The sequence below is a fragment of the Onychostoma macrolepis genome, chromosome 18, assembly GCF_012432095.1.
Source record: "Onychostoma macrolepis isolate SWU-2019 chromosome 18, ASM1243209v1, whole genome shotgun sequence".
Lineage (NCBI taxonomy): Eukaryota > Metazoa > Chordata > Actinopteri > Cypriniformes > Cyprinidae > Onychostoma > Onychostoma macrolepis.
In genome coordinates this window covers 1,398,265-1,421,389 of record NC_081172.1, presented here as the reverse complement: position 1 = coordinate 1,421,389, position 23,125 = coordinate 1,398,265, and the positions used below count along the sequence as shown (strand labels likewise).

Here is a 23,125-nt window from a genome sequence, read left to right as displayed (position 1 = left end):
TAACCATTTGCATGCTTTTCGGAGTATATGGAAACCTACTGTTTTTCACTGTAAATTATAAGGTAATTAATAGTTCTTTTTTACTTCCAAACACCATACAATTTCTAGTATTTTACAAAAAATTACATAAAATCTGATGCTTCGATGTAAATGATATGGTAGTTTTCACTAGCATAACCCATAAACATTACAGTATTGTACCGCAAAAATAGCATGCAATCTAATATTTAACCATTTTCAGTTTATCGCTTCACTGTTTTTACTGTAAATTATATGGTTATACATAGTTTTTACTATTAAAAAAAAAATAAATTCACAGCATTTCACAGTAAAATTACATACAATCTTATGTTTAACCATTTAGAGTTAACATTTAGTTAAACCATTTTTTTTTTACTGTAGAAATTTTCTGTAAAAATTACCAAAATTTTTACGGTGCACTCGTCCTCTCTCTTTGTTCCCTCTCAATTCATAATTTTGTTTACTAAATATATGTAGTATTTTACAGTGTCAAAATGATAATCCAGGTATTTGGAGAAGCAAACAGACGTCGTGTGATTAACCGTAGCAGAGCCGTATCCAGCAGGCGCATTATTTAGCCGCTCCTCCTCATTATAGCCATGTTTTCTCATCTCAGTGTCGGCCTGCTTCAGAGGAGCGGGCGGCGGCAGCCAGAGAGGATTGTGGGATTCATTAGCTGGATGACTCATGGCAGTGTGGGTGACCTCTCGTGTGTTTGTCTTTCATGGATTTATTCTTTTTTCAGCGTCCTGCTGGAGGCATTAAGGGTCGGATGGAGTCTAAACACACCAGCTGCTGCTTTAAACAGATGAAGTCCTGCATCGCTCTGATGTCAGAGACGGGCCGCGCCGCACAAATGAGCCCTGAATGTGCGGATGTGCAGAACATATGAAAGCAAATCATCAACTCAGACAGACTGTGTGTGTGTGGAGATCAATACAGACCATAGAATAGTTTGTCCTCAGGAACGGGCTAAATCGAACAATACCTCCATTTAGGCACATCCTCATTTGATACAAACAATATACAGTAGCCTACAAATAGATATAGTCCTAATTTGATTCAAACTATTTATTTAGTTAACAAAATTATAAAACTATAGCTATGTTTACTATCAACTATATTTAAACATATATATCATTTAAACATATAAATATATACATGTCATGCTTTCAAAGCAAAAACTTTTTTTTGTCAGCTAAAATATTTACTTGAATGTAAAAAAAAAAAATATATATATATATATATAGTTTAACAAAACATTTGCATGTTCACAGATTACAGATCACAGTCAGTTAATGGTCTCATTAAACAAATAAAGTATTTCATAATATTATTTATTTATTTATTTTACATTTTATACCTTAATTATGATAGTAGCTGTTAATAATGAAGTTTTCTCATGAACACTACTTTTGGGAAACACTGACTATTGAATGTAATATATTAAACAACAGAAGTCTAGCTAAATACATACCCAGACTTCTGATGTTTAAAAAATATATTTATAATATATTTATAATATAAATATTATAAATCAGCATCAGCATCAAACAGCAAATATATATATATATATATATATAATAGTCTATTATTTCAGACTATTTTATTAAGTTCAGACCCTACACTGAAATTATATCATCTAATATGATTTCTAAGCTCTGAAAATGATTGATTTTAATGCACAATTTTAATCTAGATGTGTTCATAATGGACTTCTAGTGTATACTGCACAATCATATCTGAATACTGCTGACTGTACTTTAAAAAAAATACAATGAAACAGAACACATATAATGCTAAACCCTCTCATAAGGGGTTAAAAACTGATTCAGATCTGGTTTCTGGAAATACAGTTCAGTTTGAACAGATTGCATTTCAAGTAGTTCTATAAAGACAGTTACTCTCGTCATGCTAATTACTTTGGCAGCTAATGTAGATAAAGCAGATACTGACATCAGCATCTGAACAAACGCATCTGATTCCTTCACTCACAAAATTGCAATGAGGACAGACTTAAAATCAGATTTAAATCAGATGCAATCAACAAATGTTTAGTGCAGAGCTTTCATACAGTTGAAATGAGTTTTGTGTGTGTGTGTGTGTGTGTGAACGTCTCTCTGTCGTACAGGTGTCTGTCTTTACATACGTTTAGGATGTGATGATCACATCTGCTGCTCCCAGCTGAGTAACACACAAAATCACAAGCAAAATAAACCACACGGGGGCCAAATTAGCAATGGCTTTATGCAAATGAAAGCCTCTGATGCTGTTGACGAGGAGAGCCATTATGTTTCCACTCCAGCTCAGCTCATAAAACACGGCAGGATCCGTTTAGAAATGACATGCGAAGGAACGAGAGAAAAGCTCCAGCAGCCGCTGAATGGAGATATGCGCTCCCTGAGGTGATCCAGCGCTGAAAGAGGAGGAAAACTAAACGCAATAATCGTTAAGAAGCGATGGAATCAAGAAAGTCATCTGTTGAACAGCATGCAGACAAGTGTCAGAATATGAGCACAAGAGCCTTTCTCAAATACAAATCAATTCATAATTATCATCTATTTTCACACTTTTCATTTTATTGTAATCTTTTTGTCAGTAGTTGGTTCACTAGTAAGTGCTCATGCTGCTGTTTGTGTTCAGTAGTTGTTATTAATGCTGACTGTGTGTGATTGAGTTCAGCACCACGGACAGCAGCCGCCTGTTTAATCAGCCATCGAATATATCTGAATGATGCCGGCAGCTTCATCTTTAAAAGACAAACAATAAAAATAATCATATTCAATTTAATAAGAGAAAGAAGTTTCATTTACCATCTTTCTTAGCCCTAAATGATTTCTGTATACTGGCACATACAGACATTTGAGATGCAGGTAAAAGAATAATGAGTCTAGTTTATGCTTTTACAGAAAATACGTGTAGAATTAACACTAAATTCATTTAAAGCATAAATGTGAAGAGTTATTTAAGTATAATTTAGATACAGATATTTGGAATGTTTTATTTTAGATTTCAGGCTTTCATTTTAATTGCAGTTAAAGTTTTAGTTGTTTGTTTTTTTTGTTATTTTTAGTAGTTTTTTATTTTATTTTGCCCATGTAGTTTTTATTTATTTTATTCAGTTCTAGTTATTTTAGTACATCAAGTTAAACTAAATTAAAATGAGAAATGTTGCCTTGGCAACTAGCTGAAATAAAAAGTGTTTTATATTTAATTTCAGTTAACGTTTATTTAATTTCAAGTAACAAAAATATAATTTAGTGGTTTTTAATTTTAGTTTTAGTTCACTATAATAACCTTATGGTATCAGATTATAATAGCATGGTACTGAATGATTAACATGGTTTATACTGTAGGCCTAATTATTTTACATAGAAAAAATACCATGGTAATATCAAGGTACTTTGCTGTACTACAAAAAGGGTATAAACAAGCAAATGCTTTTGTTTTATTGATTTAAAATGTAAATAATGTAGATAAGAAGCTCAGCCAATCATAAATTCATTTTAATCACCTTATTCTGTACTGTAAATTTAATTTTGAAAAAATAAATAAATAAATTGCGGTTGTGTTGTTGTTTTTTTATCCTGCTGTGTTATAGAAAATAGCGATAAACAGTATGTATATTTTTTATTTTAGGTATTAGGGGTGAATTCGGGTAAATTGGGACACTTTTACCATTGAGATGACCGGGTAAAAAAATGTCCCACTTAACCAGAATTCATCCCTGTTTCAAGCAGAATAATTAAATTGTAGCTATTTTAGAGAGTATTTATATACCCGCCAATTATAGTGTTAAAGCTGCTAAAAGCAGCCTCACAAACATGTTACTTTTATAACAATCGCTCCGTGTTTTGAGATCCAAACCTTTAATCGCCGTACAAACATTTGTCTCGTCGCTCCGCCCCCCACGAGCACCTTCACTCACGCCGCCCTGTGATTGGCCGGCCCGGACTTGTTATGCAAATGAGCCGCGGGTCTCTTCAAAAGTCGCGGTCTGACGTCACGAGTCAGAGTGGCAGCTGACACGCGGGGAGAGAGACAGATGGAGAAAGTGAAAGAATCCTGAGGAGAGCAAACGCAAGACGAAGAACACCAAGAGAGGAGCTTATAGCAGTGATAGAGGGAGAGGAAGAGACAGAAAGAGTGAGGAGGAGGAGTGGATGGTAGAGAGCCGGAGACACAGCGCGCCGGAGGGAGAAAGATGGCCTCGGTAACGGCGGAGAATGGCTTCAGCACCGCGAACAGCTCCGGTAGAATGAACGGACTCAACAGCGCGATTCCCATGAAAGATCACGACGCCATCAAGCTCTTCATCGGTCAGATCCCGCGAAACCTGGAGGAGAAAGACCTCAAGCCTCTGTTCGAGGAGTTCGGAAAGATCTACGAGCTCACGGTGCTCAAGGACCGGTTCACCGGGATGCATAAAGGTCGGACTTGGCTTTCTTTTGCTTTCTCTTCCTATAAACGATCCTGTGTGTGTGTGTGTGTGTGTGATCAGCACGTGCAAATCCGCCCTCTTCTCAATATCCATGTGAAGAACCTTAAAAGTGGCATCGTGCATGCTCATAAAACTGCTGGTGCACTTGCACTATTAAAAATAAAGGTGTCAGTTTGAAACAAAAACGCCTGACAAGCCTTTACTAAAATTTTTAAGAACTTTTTTAATCTCCAAAAAAAAAAAAAAAAATAATAATAATTTGTTAACCTAAAAATGGTTTTATTCAAGTCAATAGTATTATTTAACATCACGAATCTAACCTATGTACATCTATTTATACTAATAAAACTATATTAATGGGTTAAATTATGTAGAAATTAGTGATTAATCGCGATTAATCGCATTCGAAATGAAAGTTTTTGTTTAAATAACATATGTTTGTAAACTGTGTATATTTATTATGTATATATAAATGCATGCATGGATATATTTACGAAAAATATGTTATGTTTAAATATATTTATATATAATATAAATTATATGAATATAAATATATGCATGTAAATACATGTTAAATATTTGCAAAATATATACTGCATGTGTGTGAGTTTATATATACATAATAAATATGCACAGTACTCGTACATATATTATGTAAATAAAAACTTACATTTTGGATGTGATTAATCGCGATTAATCGTTTGACAGCACTAGTAGAAATAGCTCTTTACGGTAAGAATTGCAGGTTACCATTTTTTTGCAATGAACAAATTGTTAGAGGATCATTGAAGAAGCTTTATTTTTAGTGTGTAGTGAACTAAAATTGGTAACCTAAAAATGGTTCAAAAATATTATTTAAACCAACCTTTGCACATCAGCTTGTACCAGTAAAACTATTTTTATGGGTTTAATCAGGTAGAAATAGCACTTTGTGGTAACAATTGCAGGTTACTTTTTTTTTTTTTTTTTACAGTAAGAAGCTTTATTTTAAGTGTGGAGTGAAGCGTGTGTTTGTGGATCAGAGCAACATCAATGCAAACACAAACCCAGATCAAATAGCGTTCAGCCATTTTCATGAAGCATGTCTCCTGATCTTCTGATGGAGCTTTTTTTGGGCTTTTGCATGGGAAAAATTCTTCTTTATCACCTCTTCTGCTCGTTCATATCCCTGGATGTGAGTTTCTTTATCACAGCATTTTGCTTTTTTGTTTGTCTCACATCAAATCAAATTGTGTTTTACTCTGGAAAGTCAAACGACAATCTCAGAGATCATATTAATTTAAGTGTCACTGCATTGAATTTGTCCTCTGTACTAGATGAAACAGAATGAAAGTCCTCCAGATGTGAGACTGAAACAGAGACGAGTGATGTTGTGCAGAACTGCACATAAAGAAATAAAAAATAAGGTTGCATTGGGCATACATTGGACTAAATGATTAAAAAATGTGTTGAAGCATGCAAATGCATTATTATTTGATTTAATTTTGCATGCATTCAGCTAATAATCTGTAGTTATTCAAGAACACAAAACCTGTCTGTATTTATTAAACAATGCATCTCACATCTTCATGCTTTTTTTGAATTACTAACAGTACACATCATTTTTTACTGTGTAATGTGGCTTCGTTCTTTGTGCACGCTCATATTTTCAACATAATACAGACATTATATAATCTACAAGTGCAAAGGCCAGAATATTTCCATTAGGCTCTTATTTAGTCTTTTATAAAGTCCCCATCTCCAGCTGCTCTCGCTGTAATCACAGTTGTGCAGGTTTTGTGCTGATGGTTCCCAGCGGACCAGACGTGTGGCATTAAAGCTGTTAGTTTACATTAATAGGCCGGAGGAGAGTCAGAGAGGGATGGTGACACACATACGGCCGTCACTGACAATAACACGAGGAGCAGTTCAGTGTCCTCAAGAAACCCTCTGAGAGTTATACACCGAGTTCTAGTTAAAAAACAAAACCACATCAGCAGCAGTTTATCACTTCATGCTGATATGCAAGGAGGAGCTCCTTTGTTTCTTTCTCTTAGCACGTTTAAAATGCATCATCAGTAATGCATTTTCGGCTCTATAAATGGCAAACCGCAGGCGGCTCGTTCTGATCGGTGCTTGTGGGTGTTGTTGATTTGGTTTGACCGGCCGCTGGCATGCGTGCCCTTCACACCTCTCTCATCGTCGGTCCGTGTGCCGCTTGAGCTGTTTTGCAGCAGCCTGTGGGGCAAATCTTCAGCTCTGAGACGCTGCGATGTTTCCTTTCGTCATTCACTTCTGTGCAACAGCAGAGTCAGTATGCAGTGACCTCAAAAGACTTCACTTAACCCTTTAAAGCCTGCAATATGAAATAATAGTCTGAAAACAGCATTCTTTGAAAAGGAACAGTTTATTATATTAGATTCATCAGGTTTTATGGCTCATATAGTCTGATATAGTGAGAATATGTTGGAAAAAACAACTCGGTTTTATTCAGAGTGACTCATGCTGAGCAAATATGTGACCCTGAACCACAAAATAATACTCAAATTTTTTAAATTAAGATTTAGATGTCATCTGAATAAATAAGCTTTCCATTAATGCATGGTTTGTTAGGATAGAATAATATTTGGTCGAGATACAACTATTCGAAAATCTGGAATCTGAGGGTGCAAAAAAATCAAAATATTGAGAAAATCACCTTTAAAGTTGTTCAAATTAAGTTCTTTACGGTAGGAAAATATCTTTACTTAATATCCTAATGATTTTTGGCATAAAAGAGAAATGGATCATTTTGACCCATATGCTATTGCTACAAATATACCTGTGTTACTTATGACTGCTTTTGTGCTCCAGCGTCACATATATTTACAAATGCTGATATTTCTGTGATGAAATGCTTGTAACGTAAATCAATGGAATCTTTATAACAGTACAGCAGATACTTGCATTAAATGATATAAATGTCAGTTGTCACTCTATATCTCCAATAATAAAAACATATAATGCAATGCAATCCAATGCTGATTGACAGATGAAGACATGTGAGATGTTTTGGAGGCTTGTGAAGATCATGAGGAACAGTGAAAGTAAAGCTTCTGGAAACAAACGCTCCTCAAAAGATCCTGATGATCAGATTTGAGACGCACTTATTTTTCTAAAAAATGATAGATGGAGAATCAAGTAAAGCTGAGCTGCTTTAGTCTTGGAAATATTACTACAGTTATTCTGACGTTTACTTGATCAAAATCAGTCGAGATTTGACACGAGAAGCAGCAGCTGAAGCTGGACGTTTCTCCAATTATACTAAAAGAGATTTTTCTTGATAAAAACTATAAACTTTCAATCAGACGACAAGATATGGATTGTGTGCGACAGGTTTAACAGCAAAGTTTGATCATCAAGAGGTTGTATGAAATATGATACAGTAGGATTTATAGGTTAAGTCACACTTAAAGTCTTAAAGTTATGTCTGAAATCAAACCAATCCAATGAATATTAAGCTTGTGCAATCTACATAATGACATTCAGATATTTTGAAGTGTGTTTCAAGTGTGTCTCACTGAAGAACTCTGTCTGTAGAGATTTGGATGGTTTTTGTAGAGTTGTGTTTGATGTCTTGGGCAGAGTCAGGTCTTGCTGCTCTTACATAATGTTATTTAACTTGTTCTGCCGCCGCTGGACTCCTGGATCAGCATTTTCTCATCGTCAGTCTGTTTGCATTTAGTTTGTGTTGGAGTTTTACTGTCTGTGTGTGTGTGTGTGATGCTCAGGTCATGAAGGAGAAAGTGCTGTTAGATCTCAACTAGACATTATATACTTATAAACGTATCTACATATACATATTTTAATGTGTTTTCTTGAGATATTGTATCATTTAATTCAGGTTTTAGAAAAACTACCGCCAACACTGAAACTCATTGATCTTCACCACAAACTGCCAAAATAAAAGTTCACTTTAACTTGAAGAAATTATGACAAAAATATATCACTGTATACTAAAATGTAATTTTCAAAGTAATAATAGTAAATATGACTCTTTTAAAGGCATATCATACAACCAAGATATTTTTCATCCATGTTTTAGTTTAATACAGTTCTGTTTTGCTGCATCTTACTTGACAAAAATAAAAATGCAATGTTTTGTGGTAGATTAATTGTTATATTTTCATTTGATTACGAGATTGCTAAAATTGTTAAAGTTCTATTAATTCATGTCATCAGACACTATTTTTGATGATAAATTGGTGTTAAGTCATAAAACACTGAATCCAGAAAAAATAAAATGGAAAACACAGAATTTAGGGAAAAATAAAACTGATTTCTAGGGGCCTTTAATTAAAAGGTATCTTACTCTGTGGAGTTATGTTTACATTCATTCTCAAGGTCTAACAAACATGTGGAAAGCATTTCCTTCCATATTAATGGTAGATTAATATCATGACGAATATCGATATTGTATGATAATGACAAAAATATATATATAGTGATAATATTTTTGTTTAATGTACATAATCAAGACTTCTTCTTAATCATTTTTGAGTAGTTTACTTCTTTTGTGATATTAATAATGAGACATAAATCATCATATTTTTAAGTAACATAAACTATTTTTGATGTTATTCCCCCAAAGCAAAGCCATAGAAGCTTGTTTCCGCCACGGCATAAAAAATTAAAATGGTAATTGCGACTCTTTTTCCTTGCGATTCAGAGTTAATATCTCACAAATTAAACTTTTTTTTCAGAATTAGAAGATATAAAGTCAGAACTGTGAGATATAAACTTGCAATCGCAAGAAAACAAAAAGACAGAATTGTGAGATACACATTTGCAATTCCTTGTTTTATTTATTTATTTATTTTTAGTAATAATAGTGAAGATATCATAGTGCAGTGTGAAAATGGGCCACAGGTCTGTACTGACGGGTCATGATCGACAGACGAAACAATGCTAAATGCAAATAAATTAAAACTAATAACTGTATAATCATGCATAAAAAAAATGAGCAATCCTGTAGCTCGAGCAATAGAGCGCTGGGTTTGCAACGCTAAGGTTGAAGGTTTGAATTCCAGGGAATGCATGAACTAATGAAATGCATGCAATCAATTACAAAACAAAAATATATGGTGATATGCTGGAAAATATAATGCAATATATAAAATAATACGTTTTCATATATAGGAAGCTATTGCTTAAAATTTTCAAAATATTGTAACATGTGCATGGACCATGTGTGGCTTTATATTGACAATGACATATACAAAATATATAGCAATGAAGATTAAAAACTGCACTATATATTTTCACATGTAAATGTTTTTTTGAAAAGTTCTATTAACTTATTTGTCTTATGTGTGTGTGTGTGTGTGTGTGTTTAAATAGATTTATTCCCACAGTACCTTATTTTAACACTTGTACATCTATAGAATATAAAGTGTATTATTAAATATAAAATTACATACATTACATTACAAGTAAATATTACCTACATTACATTGCTAGTAAATATATTGTCCCATATTTTTCAAGAAAGGCAGCAATTCCTCATGTATTATTCTATTATAATATATTAACACAACATGTTACTCTGTATATTTTTAATATACATTAAATGATTTAGTATATCGACCGTTAATTCAATTGCAAAGCAGCTTTACCGAAAATTGTAAGTTTCTACATTATATTTAGGAGTAGGTTATTAGTGGTGACTATGACAGAAATGTACAGTAAAAATCATGCAGTTAATTACAAATTGCATGTAATCAAACAGACGGTGAACACTATTAACTGCAATGATTATACGTTGCGATTAAACTTATTTGGTAGTTTTGTATGTTGTTCCAGGGTTAGCATCATCAGTAAATAAGGAAATATATTTTCTTTACATAAGGTATATAAGATGCTTTGTCTGTCAAGTGCATGAAAGTAAATGCATGTGTAATGATAGCAAAATAAAAAATTGTAGTTTGTAGTTCAAGATGTTTATGAGACCAACACACTTGAACTGTAAAGCAAAGCTTGTTGAGTTTTGGATCTCCGCCTGAGCGCTGCTGTGTGTAAGCGGCTGCAGGTTTGGCCGATGGGTGCCGTGTGTGTTCTTGGTCCCTAAGGAGGGCACTTCAGCGCGTCTGCTGTAAGGTGATGAGAAATTGTGCTGCTGCTGCAGAAATGCCTCTCAGAGGGTCACCGCCGCCGCACACGGGGCAAAAAACACATTTGCTGTTGATGTTTAAGCATGTTCACATTAATTTGCAGTGCCACTTTTGGAGGTGAAGGTGTCTGAAAATGCATATGTGGAGATTTTTTTTGCTATTTGTCCAATTAATATGATTTTGAATATTGCTGTCGTTTGCATAACCGTCAGACATGTCTCTCTGTATGATTTTTAATTTCTTTTATGTCTCTCTGGAGCCCTGAAACCGTGAACCATACACATTCACATTAGACACGATCCAACTTTATACTGTACGACTTTAAATCTAAGTTAAAAACTCACTTGTTCTTTCAGGCTTTTATTTTAAAAATAGAGATTATTTTGTTTACTTTGCAGTTTATTGTATGTGCTATTTTTCTTTTCTTTTCGTTTTTCTTTATAGTTTATGATTTATACTTTGTTTTATACTTGATTTTTATACCACGCTTTGGTCAACTTTGAAAATCTATGTATGATTTTTAAGTCTCTTTGCAGTCTGAAACAGAGCAGAATTGACAGATTTTACAGAATCACTGTAAAAAAAAAAGTTGAGAACTTTTTTAAGGCAACCAGCTTCAGCAGATTTTTTAGTTTTTTCAACTTTTAGTTTTTTTTAAGTTTATACAACAAAAAGTTGAGAAAACTCAAAAATCTGCTGAAGCTGGTTGCCTTAAACTTTTAAGTTTTCTCAACTTTTTTTTTTTTTTTACAATGTACTGTTCACATTAAAAATGCTATTTTTATTTTATTTTATTTTTCTTTATACTTTGATTTATACTTGATTTTTATGCCACACTTTGGTCAACTTTTGTTGTTTTAATTGTACTTGAGAAGTAAATTGACATTTACAATGTGCTTACAATGTGATTTTGAATATTGTTCTCATTTGCATAATGGTTCAGATGTGTCTCTCTGCATGATTTTGTACTCATTATGTCTCTTTGTGATTAAGCAACTATAGCCTTTCAAGGTAAAACTAATAAAAATCTAAACATGCTTTAAAAGAAACTAGATTTTTATATTTTCTGATGGTGTTTGGATGTGTTTAGTAACTCACACAGATGAAGTGTTGAATGGGCTGACCTGTGTGTGTGTGTGTGTTTGTGTTTCAGGATGTGCCTTTCTAACGTACTGTGCCAGAGAGTCAGCGCTGAAGGCCCAGAGCGCTCTCCACGAACAAAAGACTCTACCCGGGGTGAGACACACATTGTTCTTTTATTTCTCTCTCGCTCTCGCTCTCGCTCCTGAACTCATAATCAGCACAGCTCTGGCTGTCGGACTCTTTCTGCTTCTGTCTGATTCCTTCATGTTCATTAATGAGGTTTTTGAGGGCAGCGTCTGACATTTGAACAAGATGAGGCAAATAATATCAGACTTAATTTTTTTAATGTAAAGGAGCGCGTCTCATTTTCTTTGGCTGTGTTCATAAGCCTGATTTGCTTTTTGGATTTGAGCAGCAGACGTCACACGATTTCAATGTGAAGAGACGATTAAACATCGTAAGAAATGTGCAAATATTTGGTGCAAAACTACATTTGTTTGAAATATGTATTGATGTACATTGCTTTGGACAGTGACGGTGCAAGTTAAAATATTAAGATTTAATTAATAAAATTTCATATAAATACATATATGAAATAATACCGGTGTTATTTGAGTATCATTGAGATACTACTACAGTTTTTGTTAATATTTTGAATTAGTTTTTAATTTTCTGTTTTACTTTCATTTTAGTAAAAGTTATCGAAATAAATTAAGTTTTATTAATTTTGAAGTGTGTTTTTTGGCATTTTTATGAGTTTTGTTTTTCTTCAAATATGTCTACGTAGTTTATGTAGTATTGTAGTACACAACATTAAACTAAATATAAATGTTGCCTTGGCAACTAGCTGAAATAAAATAATTAATCTTTTTTTTTATATTTTAAAGCTTGTTTTAAGTTTAAGCTACTACACTCAAAAAAAAAAAAAAAAAGTAAATAAATAAAATAAAATAAAAAAATGAATAAAAAATAGGCCTAAATTTAAGAAATTTAAGCATAAACAATTTCCATCCAGTTTTAAACAAACTAATAAACTTGCGTTAATGCAATAATGCATTTATTCAAATAGAACTGCATAAATCTGATCATTGATTAATATATAAGCACATTCAGTTTATTAGTACTAATACATAAATCTTACCTGTTTTTGTTTTTTTTGACTGACTGACAAATATGCTTTGCATTAAGTTTATTAGTTTGTTTATGTATTATATGTTTATAACACTGTAATTTTATATGCAATTCAAATACATTAATCTTAATGTTTTTGAGTGTATAAAATATAACCTCGAATGTTGCTTGGAATTTGTTGGTAATGTTTTTAAATATGAGACTGCAGTGTGATCGCGCCGTAGCGTCTCAGTTTCGGTGCGTATGGCAGATGTATTCAGAATAGCTTTGACGTATTCCCACGCTTCTGCTCCAGCTCTTCCCAGGAGAGCCATCGCTGCTCAATCCTGCAGGGAGAAACCAGGCAAGGCTCGCGTCTCTTCTCACATCCATCAGCTGCTTGAATCTCTTGGGCAGTTATCATGATCAGAGAAAACATGAGAATATTCTGTCATCATTCAGACATGCTGATCCAAACCTGTGGAGCATAAAAGAAGAGCTTTTCTGAATGTTCACGCTGCTCTTTTGATACAGTGAAGATAAGACATTGAAAGTTAAATGAAAAAAATGCAAGAGTTCATGCAAACAACTAAAACATTTTCATCGAATAAAGCTCCATATGCATTCGTTTTCACACTGATGTTCTCAACATGAATTCAAACGCCACTCTTCAGCACAATACGAAGCACAAAACCTCCAAAAGATCTGAAACTCTTCTAAATACCCAGCAGAACTGAACATTAAACAACAGTAGCTCTTTCCTTTTGTTCAAAAACACAGAAAATTACACTTAATTTCAACAGAAATGTGAATTCAAATTGAGTTGATAAAATATTTAACAATTGTGTTGCTTCAGTGTTACTTTAGTATCATTGAGATACTATTCGTTTTTGTTAATATTTGGATATGTACATCATAATTTTGTAACGTAATTTTGTTTTATGTATTTTTGGTAATTATTTATGATTTGTATGTCTACATAGTTTTGATTAATTTTATTACAGTTATTTTAGTACATCAAGTTAAACTAAAGATGTTGCTTGGCAGCTAGGTGAAATAATAATAAAAAAGTTATTAAACTCTAATCCTAATGATAAATATTTTGAGAGATTAGATCTTCACAATTATCTGTTACTGCCACATTTATACGAGAAAGTATTTAAAAATGTCATTTCATTAGATACAAAATATCAGTTTTAGTAATTTTAGAACATCCAGTTAAACTAAATGAAAATGAGAATCGTTGCCTTGGAAACTACTAGCTGAAATAAAGTAAGTTAGCATTATTTATTTATTATTATTTTTTAAAATATATTTTATTTTAGTTAACATCTTTTTCAGTTAACATTTATTTATATATATATATATATATATATATATATATATATTATTATTATTTTTTTTTTTTAAATTTTAGTCTTAGTTTACTAAATCCATGTGTTGCTTTAGCTCATTTTAATGAAGTAAATTTAATAAGCAGCAAAAAATAAATAAATAAATAAAGTATAGAGCTCCAAAAAGAATAAAAACATTGTAAAGGTCTTATAAAAGTAGCTCATATGTTTAGTGTAATATTTTGCCTCACTGTCCCTGATCATTTTAATGGAAAGGAAACTCAACATTCAGGTTTAGATTAACACGAGGGGAGTAAATGATAACAATCATGATTTTTGACTGGAATACACTGCTCCACTCCGTGTGTGGGTCACCTGCGTGTGTGTGAGAGATGTTTTAGTGTTCAGGTGAGATCACAGCCGTTATATTTGCTGAACGAGCTAAGAATGAGTCTGAGGAGTGCTGCACTGCTTCCGCTCGCAAACACAAAACCAAACAGGACAGAATCACAGCATGCAGTTTAAATGGAAGAAAGTCAGAAAAGCTTCTGTATTACATTGCAATCTAAAGGCACAGTGGTTGGTTTTAAACTTTACAATCCAGTCATGTCAGACAATATAAAGATAGAATTGAATGCATAATAAAGCAGAAGCAGTATCAGTGCTTTCCTGGCATGGCAAATATTTTACATTGTATATTATAAATATTCAAATAAAAAAGTGCATATGCATAAATTAATAAGGGAAAAGAACAACATCATCTGAAAACAGAACTGAGAGCTGCTTATTACTGAGTTGAACTTGTTTTATAATTGATGGACTTTTCACAGTTATTGAACTAAACTGAATCAACAATAACGATGGTTTTATTATTTTCCTGTTTATTACCGTGAAGCTGCTTTGAAACAATCTGTGTTGTCTAAAGCGCTATTATAGAGGTGGCTTGACTTGACATGAAAAAAAAATGCATTGCAATCAACAAAGATTAAAAGGAAGTGAGTGAAGTTACAGACACAGGACTGTTTCTGATTGGTTGAGCAGATGCTGTAATTCATTTTGTCGAGTCTCAGGTGCATAAATGCACCCTACGGTCACCCGACAACAGTCACGGCTTTTGCCAAATCAGTGCATATTGAATTTGAAATAAGTGAACATGTTGTCAAAGTTGGTAGAGTTATATATGGGCACTCAAAAAAAAATTTTACACAAAAAATTGGTAAAACCCACAGACAGAGTGACCAATGGCATTACATTACGGTGAAATATTATTCATCAATGGCTGATTTAGTGAGGATCTTCATCAGGATTCAGTGTGTTGGTCTGCTCTTCTGCCGGAGTCTCGTATCAGACCGAAGACATTAGTGAGCGATCAGAGGTCACGCGTTATCCTCCTGTGACGGGCAATTTGTCTAAAGAGTGAAATTTGTCAAAGTCTAGCCCCCATGAGGACAAACACCAAACACACACAGCTGGAGAAAAACAAAACAACTTTATCACTTTCAGCGCTGTTTTCATCTCTTTGGTTCATTCTTTGAAAGTTGACCCTTCAGCAGGGAATCAGGTCAGTGAGCTTCTGATCATAAATATCGGACAGATCAATAAAGCTTTTGAAATGCCATCAGTATTTTACATATGAGAGTGAAATATGAGATCATTAGGAAATGACAAATGCTAAAACAGACAGTGAATGTCTTATGTTTTTTTTATACTCCGTTAAAGATTGAGAAGAACATTTTCTTGCATTTTTTTTTTTTTTTTACAGAAGAAAATTTCAGGATCAGTAAAAAGAATAAGAAAAAATACAGCATTGTGTTTTAATGCATTAATTATGCATTGTAATGCACCTTATGATGTGTTGTATGATATCATGATTTGAAACCGTAATTATAATACCTTTCTATTAATTGTTACACCTTTAATAAGTATAATGCATTAAACATGACAAACAAACCTTCAAATAGTATGATGCATTTTAACTTTGGTAACTATTATTTATGAAAGGATATAATGCTTTGCAGCATACATTATGTATATTTTTTATAATGCATTATACATAAAGGCTTTAAGTGTTACAGCAATACCAAATATGCACACAAATATTTCCATAACCTTGTATATAATATAAAAGGAACACGGACTATTAACAGAAATACAATAAATTGAATACTTGTATTAAATACTTCAACACAGAAGAAGAGCGAAATGACTGCTAAACCTCTGCAAATTAAATCTTTGCATATATAATGTGGATATAAAAGTTTAAAAATAGATCTGGGCATTTATCATTATAATTAGATCCTGATAAAACCACTACAATCAAACAATCAAGCATGAGCTCGCATATAATTTTTTAATGCTGGGGTTTGAGTTTGTCAGGAGTCTTTTATTTTGACAGGTTTTTCCTGATTGTTTCCATGTGTTTCCTGTGTGTTAGTTAGTGTTAATAAACCAAAGGCTTCACTGGTTTGGCTGGTTAGTTAGTTGTGTGAGTTAGTACCCGTTTATGAATCTACAGGCCACAACATATTCCTCCTCTGCAGTCCGTTGGATTGATCTAATATCAGTCAGCATTGTCATGATGCTATCTTGAATCCTAATGGATACAGACTCCAAATATTATATTGGAGTATATTTGTGTTCGCCAGTGTCCTTCATTGAGTCGTTTCAGTGCTTTTTGTTGTTCCCTGTCATGCTTTTGTGCTTCCTTGTTGCAATTTTACTCAATTTTACTTAAAAAAATGTTACGCTTGGCAGTTGCAGTCTGATTTAATAAATATTCAAGCTGCATATCTTTTTTTTGCACTGGATGTGGAAAGTCTGGTTGCACTGCATTGTGGATTCAGTAACCATGCAATGTTCTGTTGTATATTCTGCATCTTTTGGCTGAAGGTCATTTTTGTCTTTAATGTTTGTCTCGAGGATCTAGGAGCAAATGTGGCGTTTGCGTTTCATCTTATGGCCGTTTGGCTTGAGTTGTGTCTGTCTGTCATTGCTGCTGATGGAGTTCATTTCTCCCGTCAGATGATGCTGATTGGTCTGTAGTTCTCGGTGATGTTTATGTTCCTCTCAGATCCTGAGCGGAGCGTATTTAGAAACAGGGCTTTTATGGTGGAGCAAGACAGTAGTTGGAGTCAGTTTGGGAAGACAGATCTCAGTTGAGTCTCCTCTTTTGCTTAATTCTCAGATGTTTCACATGCCTCCTCTGAAGCTGCAGAAGAGATCTGAACAATGTCTTAAACTGTGCCCAAATTTGACCAAAGTCTCAATATGAACTCATCAAATTCCCTCAAGACCAAATGATCTGAGCTGCTTTCCACCTTCATTTTACGCCTTTATTCTCTTACTGTATCGAGTCTATTTTTATTTCTCCTGAGTAGGCCTTTTGCATTTATTTCTGAATGGTCTGTATAACAATGTTATTTGTTACTTGAACTAAAACAATTGTAACTAAAGTAAAATAATATAATAAAAACTTCAGTTTTTCAATGCACTTAATGACACTTAAAACTGAAATAAAAATTAATAAAATATATATAGACACAACAACAAGCACCATTAAAAATGGCAAAAACACAACATGAAAGCAGAAGCTATAAAAATAAAATTCATGTAAATTCAATAATAAAAACTGTAGTGGCATCTCAATTATTCAACTTATTCTATCTCAATTATACTAAAATAACACTTAATTTCAAACACATTTTGCCATCCAAATAAGGGAAATTTAAAAGTTTAAATATATTATATTAATCATAAAGAATGAATTATATAAATATTTAAAGTAAATCATATGGTCTTATTTTATTATATGATTCCATGCATTATGCTTACACCGTAAGTGTCATGAACAAAACAGAAAGCAATTATTAATCACGTTTAATTGTCAGTGCAAAATTGATGATGGCGACTGGCTGGAATATTAGCAGAAACGTGATACTTCAGTGAAACACAGCTGTGATCTTCTTGAGCTTTGAAAGAGAAACTTCTGCACAGTTTTACTCCGTGTTTGTGTGTTTTCAGCAAAGGAAGGCTCTACTATGGATTTTTAATTCCAGTAGGAAATAAATATAATGGGTCAGAAGGGTCTAAAGCAATAAAACCCGGCCAGAGACTGTGGGCTACATTAATGCCTCTCAATATTCAGACGCGTGATTAATGTCGTCTTTAAATACATAAATATGAATTTACTGTTTAATCAATATTGTCTGCCACCTGAGAGCAACAGCAGACAGAATTGAATGCATGTTGTTAGTATATAGCTGCATTGCATTGTGGTCTACAGTATACAGTACAGTAATATACATTTCAGAAGTGAGGGGGACAGAAATGTGTGTTTTTTGGTCTAATAAACAGGTTTAATGGTTTTTTTCTTATCTCTTACTTTTAATTGGCTAAGAACTCAAATACACTCCAACCACTCCAAAAACCAGTCATAAGGGTACATTTTTTTTAAACTAAGACTTATACATCATCTGAAAGCTGAATAAATAAGCTTTCCATTGATGTATGGTTTGATAGGATTGGACAATATTTGGCCGAGATCTGGAATCTGAGGGTGCAAAATATTGAGAAAATCGTGTTTACAGTTGTCCAAATGAAGTCCTTAGCCATGCATATTACTGATCAAAAATTAAGCTTTGATATATTTACGGTACGATATCTTCATGGAACATGATCTTTACTTTACTTAATATCCTAATGATCTCGATTTGAGACAAAAAACTAATCATGATTCTCAATTTATCCAGAATCGTGCAGGTTATCTTTTCTCTTTGAATTTAAATCTAGATTTATTCGAACTGGCCCCTGAAAACATCTACGTGAACACACTTCTCTGAAAAAGTGCAGGGGATGAATTTAAACGTTTTAATGAAAGTGGGGGGGACATGTCCCCTGTGTATTCTACGCCCATGTACATATACATACATAGCCTACATTTTTTTCTTTTTTGATTTTGGGGCCAGATTTGACTTTTTGCATGAGTTTGAGAAAACAGAGTAAAAATAGCTGTTCACCTGACCTTAGTTCAGTGTTTGGTGTGTGTGTGTGTGTGTGTGTGTGTGTGTGTGTGTCTTGTACAGCAGAGGCCAAAATGATTAAAACACTAGTATTTTCAAGCAGCTAAAAAATGGTTTGAAGTCAGTTATTTCTATCTTTTGCTGTAGTGTGTCAGTATTTCCAAACATTCATTTGGCCATTATTTGTAATAATCCAGTGAGATTTTTGAGATCTGATCATCATCAGTCTGTCTGGCATGGCATGAAGAAACAGAACAAACTGAGACTAAATCCAGAAGAACTGTGTGTCCAAGACGCTATAAATAACTGACTTCAAAGCATTTCTTACCTGGTGAAGATACTAGTGTTCTAATCATTTTGGCCTCCGCTGGATGTCACCTGACAAGGATATATGGCCTAGTGTGTCTCATTCTCCCTCGTTTTCTCCGTCCTCCGTGTCTCCGTCTGTCTCGCAGAGACATGTATTAGGCGAATATTAGCGTATCCCTGCCGTCTGACAGATTACAGTCGTGTGATGAATCCTGAGCAGCTTCTGATCGTCCGCTGCTCTGCTAATGGAGGTGAAGCTGTTATCAGAGCCCAACGCTGAACCCTCGGCCCGTCCATGTGATCCACGCACAGACACCTCATTATCACCTCCGTTCTGTGCGCGGCTCATTCATTAAACCCTGCTTTTAGAGCTTTTAAGCGTCACCTTTGGTCCCTTTTAGTGCGGGATGTGAGAAACTCTGAGAGAAACGTAATGCAGAGACACCGAGCCTGGAGCGCAGATGATTCGCTGGGATTCAGAAATGAACACGATTAGGAAACAAATGGGCCGATTTGGCACAAGAGCTTCACATTGGCAGCGGTTAGGAAGCCAGGGCTTTTTTAAAGTGACAGAATATAAAAAATAATTGTGATTAGCGGTTCTTGTGTCTCCCAGCGGGCCGACAGAAGTCTGCTGATAGTGGTGTTGTCCGGTGTGTTTAATGTAGAGCAGGACGATTCAATTACCTTCCAGGACGTCTAGCTGATTCAGGACTGAATGTGCTTTCTGACTATGAAATTAAATAAGCAATGTGCATTTCAGTGATATTTGTTGGCAGCCACAGAACTGTGTAAAAGCAGCCAAAAATAATAAATCAACCAAAATTTATCATTTCTTTTATATATATATATATATACAGGTGCTGGTCATATAATTAGAATATCATCAAAAAGTTGATTTATTTCACTGATTCCATTCAAAAAGTGAAACTTGTATATTATATTCATTCATTACACACAGACTGATATATTTCAAATGTTTATTTCTTTTAATTTTGATGATTAGAGCTTACAGCTCATGAAAGTCAAAAATCAGTATCTCAAAATATTAGAATATTACTTAAGACCAATACAAAGAAAGGATTTTTAGAAATCTTGGCCAACTGAAAAGTATGAAAATGAAAAGTATGAGCATGTACAGCACTCAATACTTAGTTGGGGCTCCTTTGCCTGAATTACTGCAGCAATGCGGCGTGGCATGGAGTCGATCAGTCTGTGGCACTGCTCAGGTGTTATGAGAGCCCAGGTTGCTCTGATAGTGGCCTTCAGCTCATCTGCATTGTTGGGTCTGGTGTCTCTCATCTTCCTCTTGACAATACCCCACAGATTCTCTATGGGGTTCAGGTCAGGCGAGTTTGCTGGCCAATCAAGCACAGTAACACTATGGTCATTGAACCAGCTTTTGGTACCTTTGGCAGTGTGGGCAGGTGCCAAGTCCTGCTGGAAAATGAAATCAGCATCTCCATAAAGCTTGTCAACAGAAGGAAGCATGAAGTGCTCTAAAATCTCCTGGTAGATGGCTGCGTTGACTGTGGACTTCAGAAAACACAGTGGACCAACACCAGCAGATGACATGGCAGCCCAAATCATCACTGACTGTGGAAACTTCACACTGGACTTCAAGCAACATGGATTCTGTGCCTCTCCACTCTTCCTTCAGACTCTGGGACCTTGATTTCCAAATGAAATGTAAAATTTACTTTCATCTGAAAAGAGGACTTTGGACCACTGAGCAACAGTCCAGTTCTTTTTCTCCACAGCCCAGTTAAGATGCTTCTGACGTTGTCTCTGGTTCAGAAGTGGCTTGGTAGCCCTTTTCCTGAAGACGTCTGAGCGTGGTGACTCTTGATGCACTGACTCCAGCTTCAGTTCTCTCCTTGTGAAGCTCTCCCAAGTGTTTGAATCGGCTTTGCTTGACTGTTTTCTCAAGCTTGCGGTCATCCCTGTTGCTTGTGCACCTTTTCCTACCCAAATTCTTCCTTCCAGTCAACTTTGCATTTAATATGCTTTGATACAGCACTCTGTAAACAGCCACACCTTTCAGTAATGACCTTCTGTGACTTACCCTCTTTGTGGAGGGTGTCAATGTTCGTCTTCTGGATCATTGTGGTTTCAAAGAACAAGAGATACCCAGAATTTATACTGTAGGGATGGTCATTTATTCAAACTCAAATGTAAATATTCTAATATTTTGAGATACTGATTTTTGACTTTCATGAGCTGTAAGCTCTAATCATCAAAATTAAAAGAAATAAACATTTGAAATATATCAGTCTGTGTGTAATGAATGAATATAATATACAAGTTTCACTTTTTGAATGGAATTAGTGAAATAAATCAACTTTTTGATGATATTCTAATATATATGATATTCTATATATATTTATTTTTTTTTTTAATAAAAAAAATAAATAAATGCAATTCTTACATGATGCTCATTACATTAAAAGCGGATAAACTACCTGTTAATTTTGCAATTAATATCAATGGAAAAATCTGTCATTATATACAGTGCCATTTGGGGTTCATAATATTTTTTTAAAATATGTAATTCTCTTCTGGCTGCATTTATTTGATCAAAACTACAGTAAAAAATTGTGAAATATTATTCCGGTGTAAAATAATTTTTTTTTATGTGAATACATTTTAAAATGTAATTTATTTCTGTGATGCGCAGCTGTATTTTCAGCATCATTACTCCAGTCTTCAGTGTCACATGATCCTTCAGAAATCATTCTAATATGCTGATTTGTTGCTCAAGAAACATTTCTTATTATTATCAATGTGCACAATATTTTTGTGGAAACTGTGGTATATTTTATTTTCAGGACTCACAGATGAATAGAAAGTTCAAATGAACAGCATTTATTTGAAATAGGAATTTATTTGTAACATTATAAATGTCTTTACTGTCACTTTTGATCAATTTAATGCATCCTTACTGAATAAAAGTCATGTTGTAAAAATGTATTTGGAAAACTATTTTAATATTGATTATTAAAAATTCATGTTTTTCAAACACTAGTTAAAACATAAACAATTACTTTGTTGTTGTCAATTTCACATGAATTATTGTTTTAGCGCAATATTTTTTATTTCTGCATTTATGTTGATTTGTGTCAATCTAAAAAGCCTTTAAAACAATAAATATAGTTCGTGATTTAGTGTGATCAGATCTGTATTTGTCATTAGTGCTGATTATTTCAGGCTCTAATATTTCACTTGTGTTGTTTTTACCGCTGCAGTGTTATTTTTACAGCGGCGTTGTGTGTTTTATTTGTATGATGTTGTTGTTGTTGTTGTTGTTGTTGTTGAGCTGCAGTGTTTGTTTTCTCAGCGTATTTTCCAGGTAACGGGCGTCTACACAATCTGCGCTCGTCAGCTGAGACGGAATATGTGTGTGTAATAAACGCTGTAGGATCTGCTGTGACACGCAGGTGTGTGTTTGTGTGTTTGTGTGTTTGTGAAGGGCGGCTGGTGTCGAAATAACTCTAAACAAACACACTGATCGCAGCTGAGACCCTGCGGCGCGTCTCACACTCAGAGACTCAAACACACTCCCAAAAATACACACACGCTCGGAGAGGACGGGAAAACAGAAGGACAAAAACAAAAGAGAGAGGGATGTTGCTAAGCTACATTTGCTCTTAGAGTAAAATTCATAAAACTAAAAGTTTAGCC

General features: G+C 34.1%; 1 protein-coding gene across 3 annotated transcripts in view; it reads left to right on the top strand.

Annotated features, from left to right (window-relative positions):
* Nucleotides 1–4,048: 4,048 nt before the first annotated feature.
* celf6 (CUGBP Elav-like family member 6) overlaps nt 4,049–23,125 on the top strand; it is a 131,558-nt gene continuing 112,481 nt past the window's right edge. For all 3 annotated transcript variants that reach the window (XM_058752000.1, XM_058751999.1, XM_058751998.1), the window contains exons 1-2: nt 4,049–4,451; nt 11,744–11,826. In XM_058752000.1, the coding sequence (XP_058607983.1) occupies nt 4,226–4,451; nt 11,744–11,826 (309 nt within the window). In that variant the 5' untranslated portion in view covers nt 4,049–4,225. The remainder of the gene's footprint in view (nt 4,452–11,743; nt 11,827–23,125) is intronic.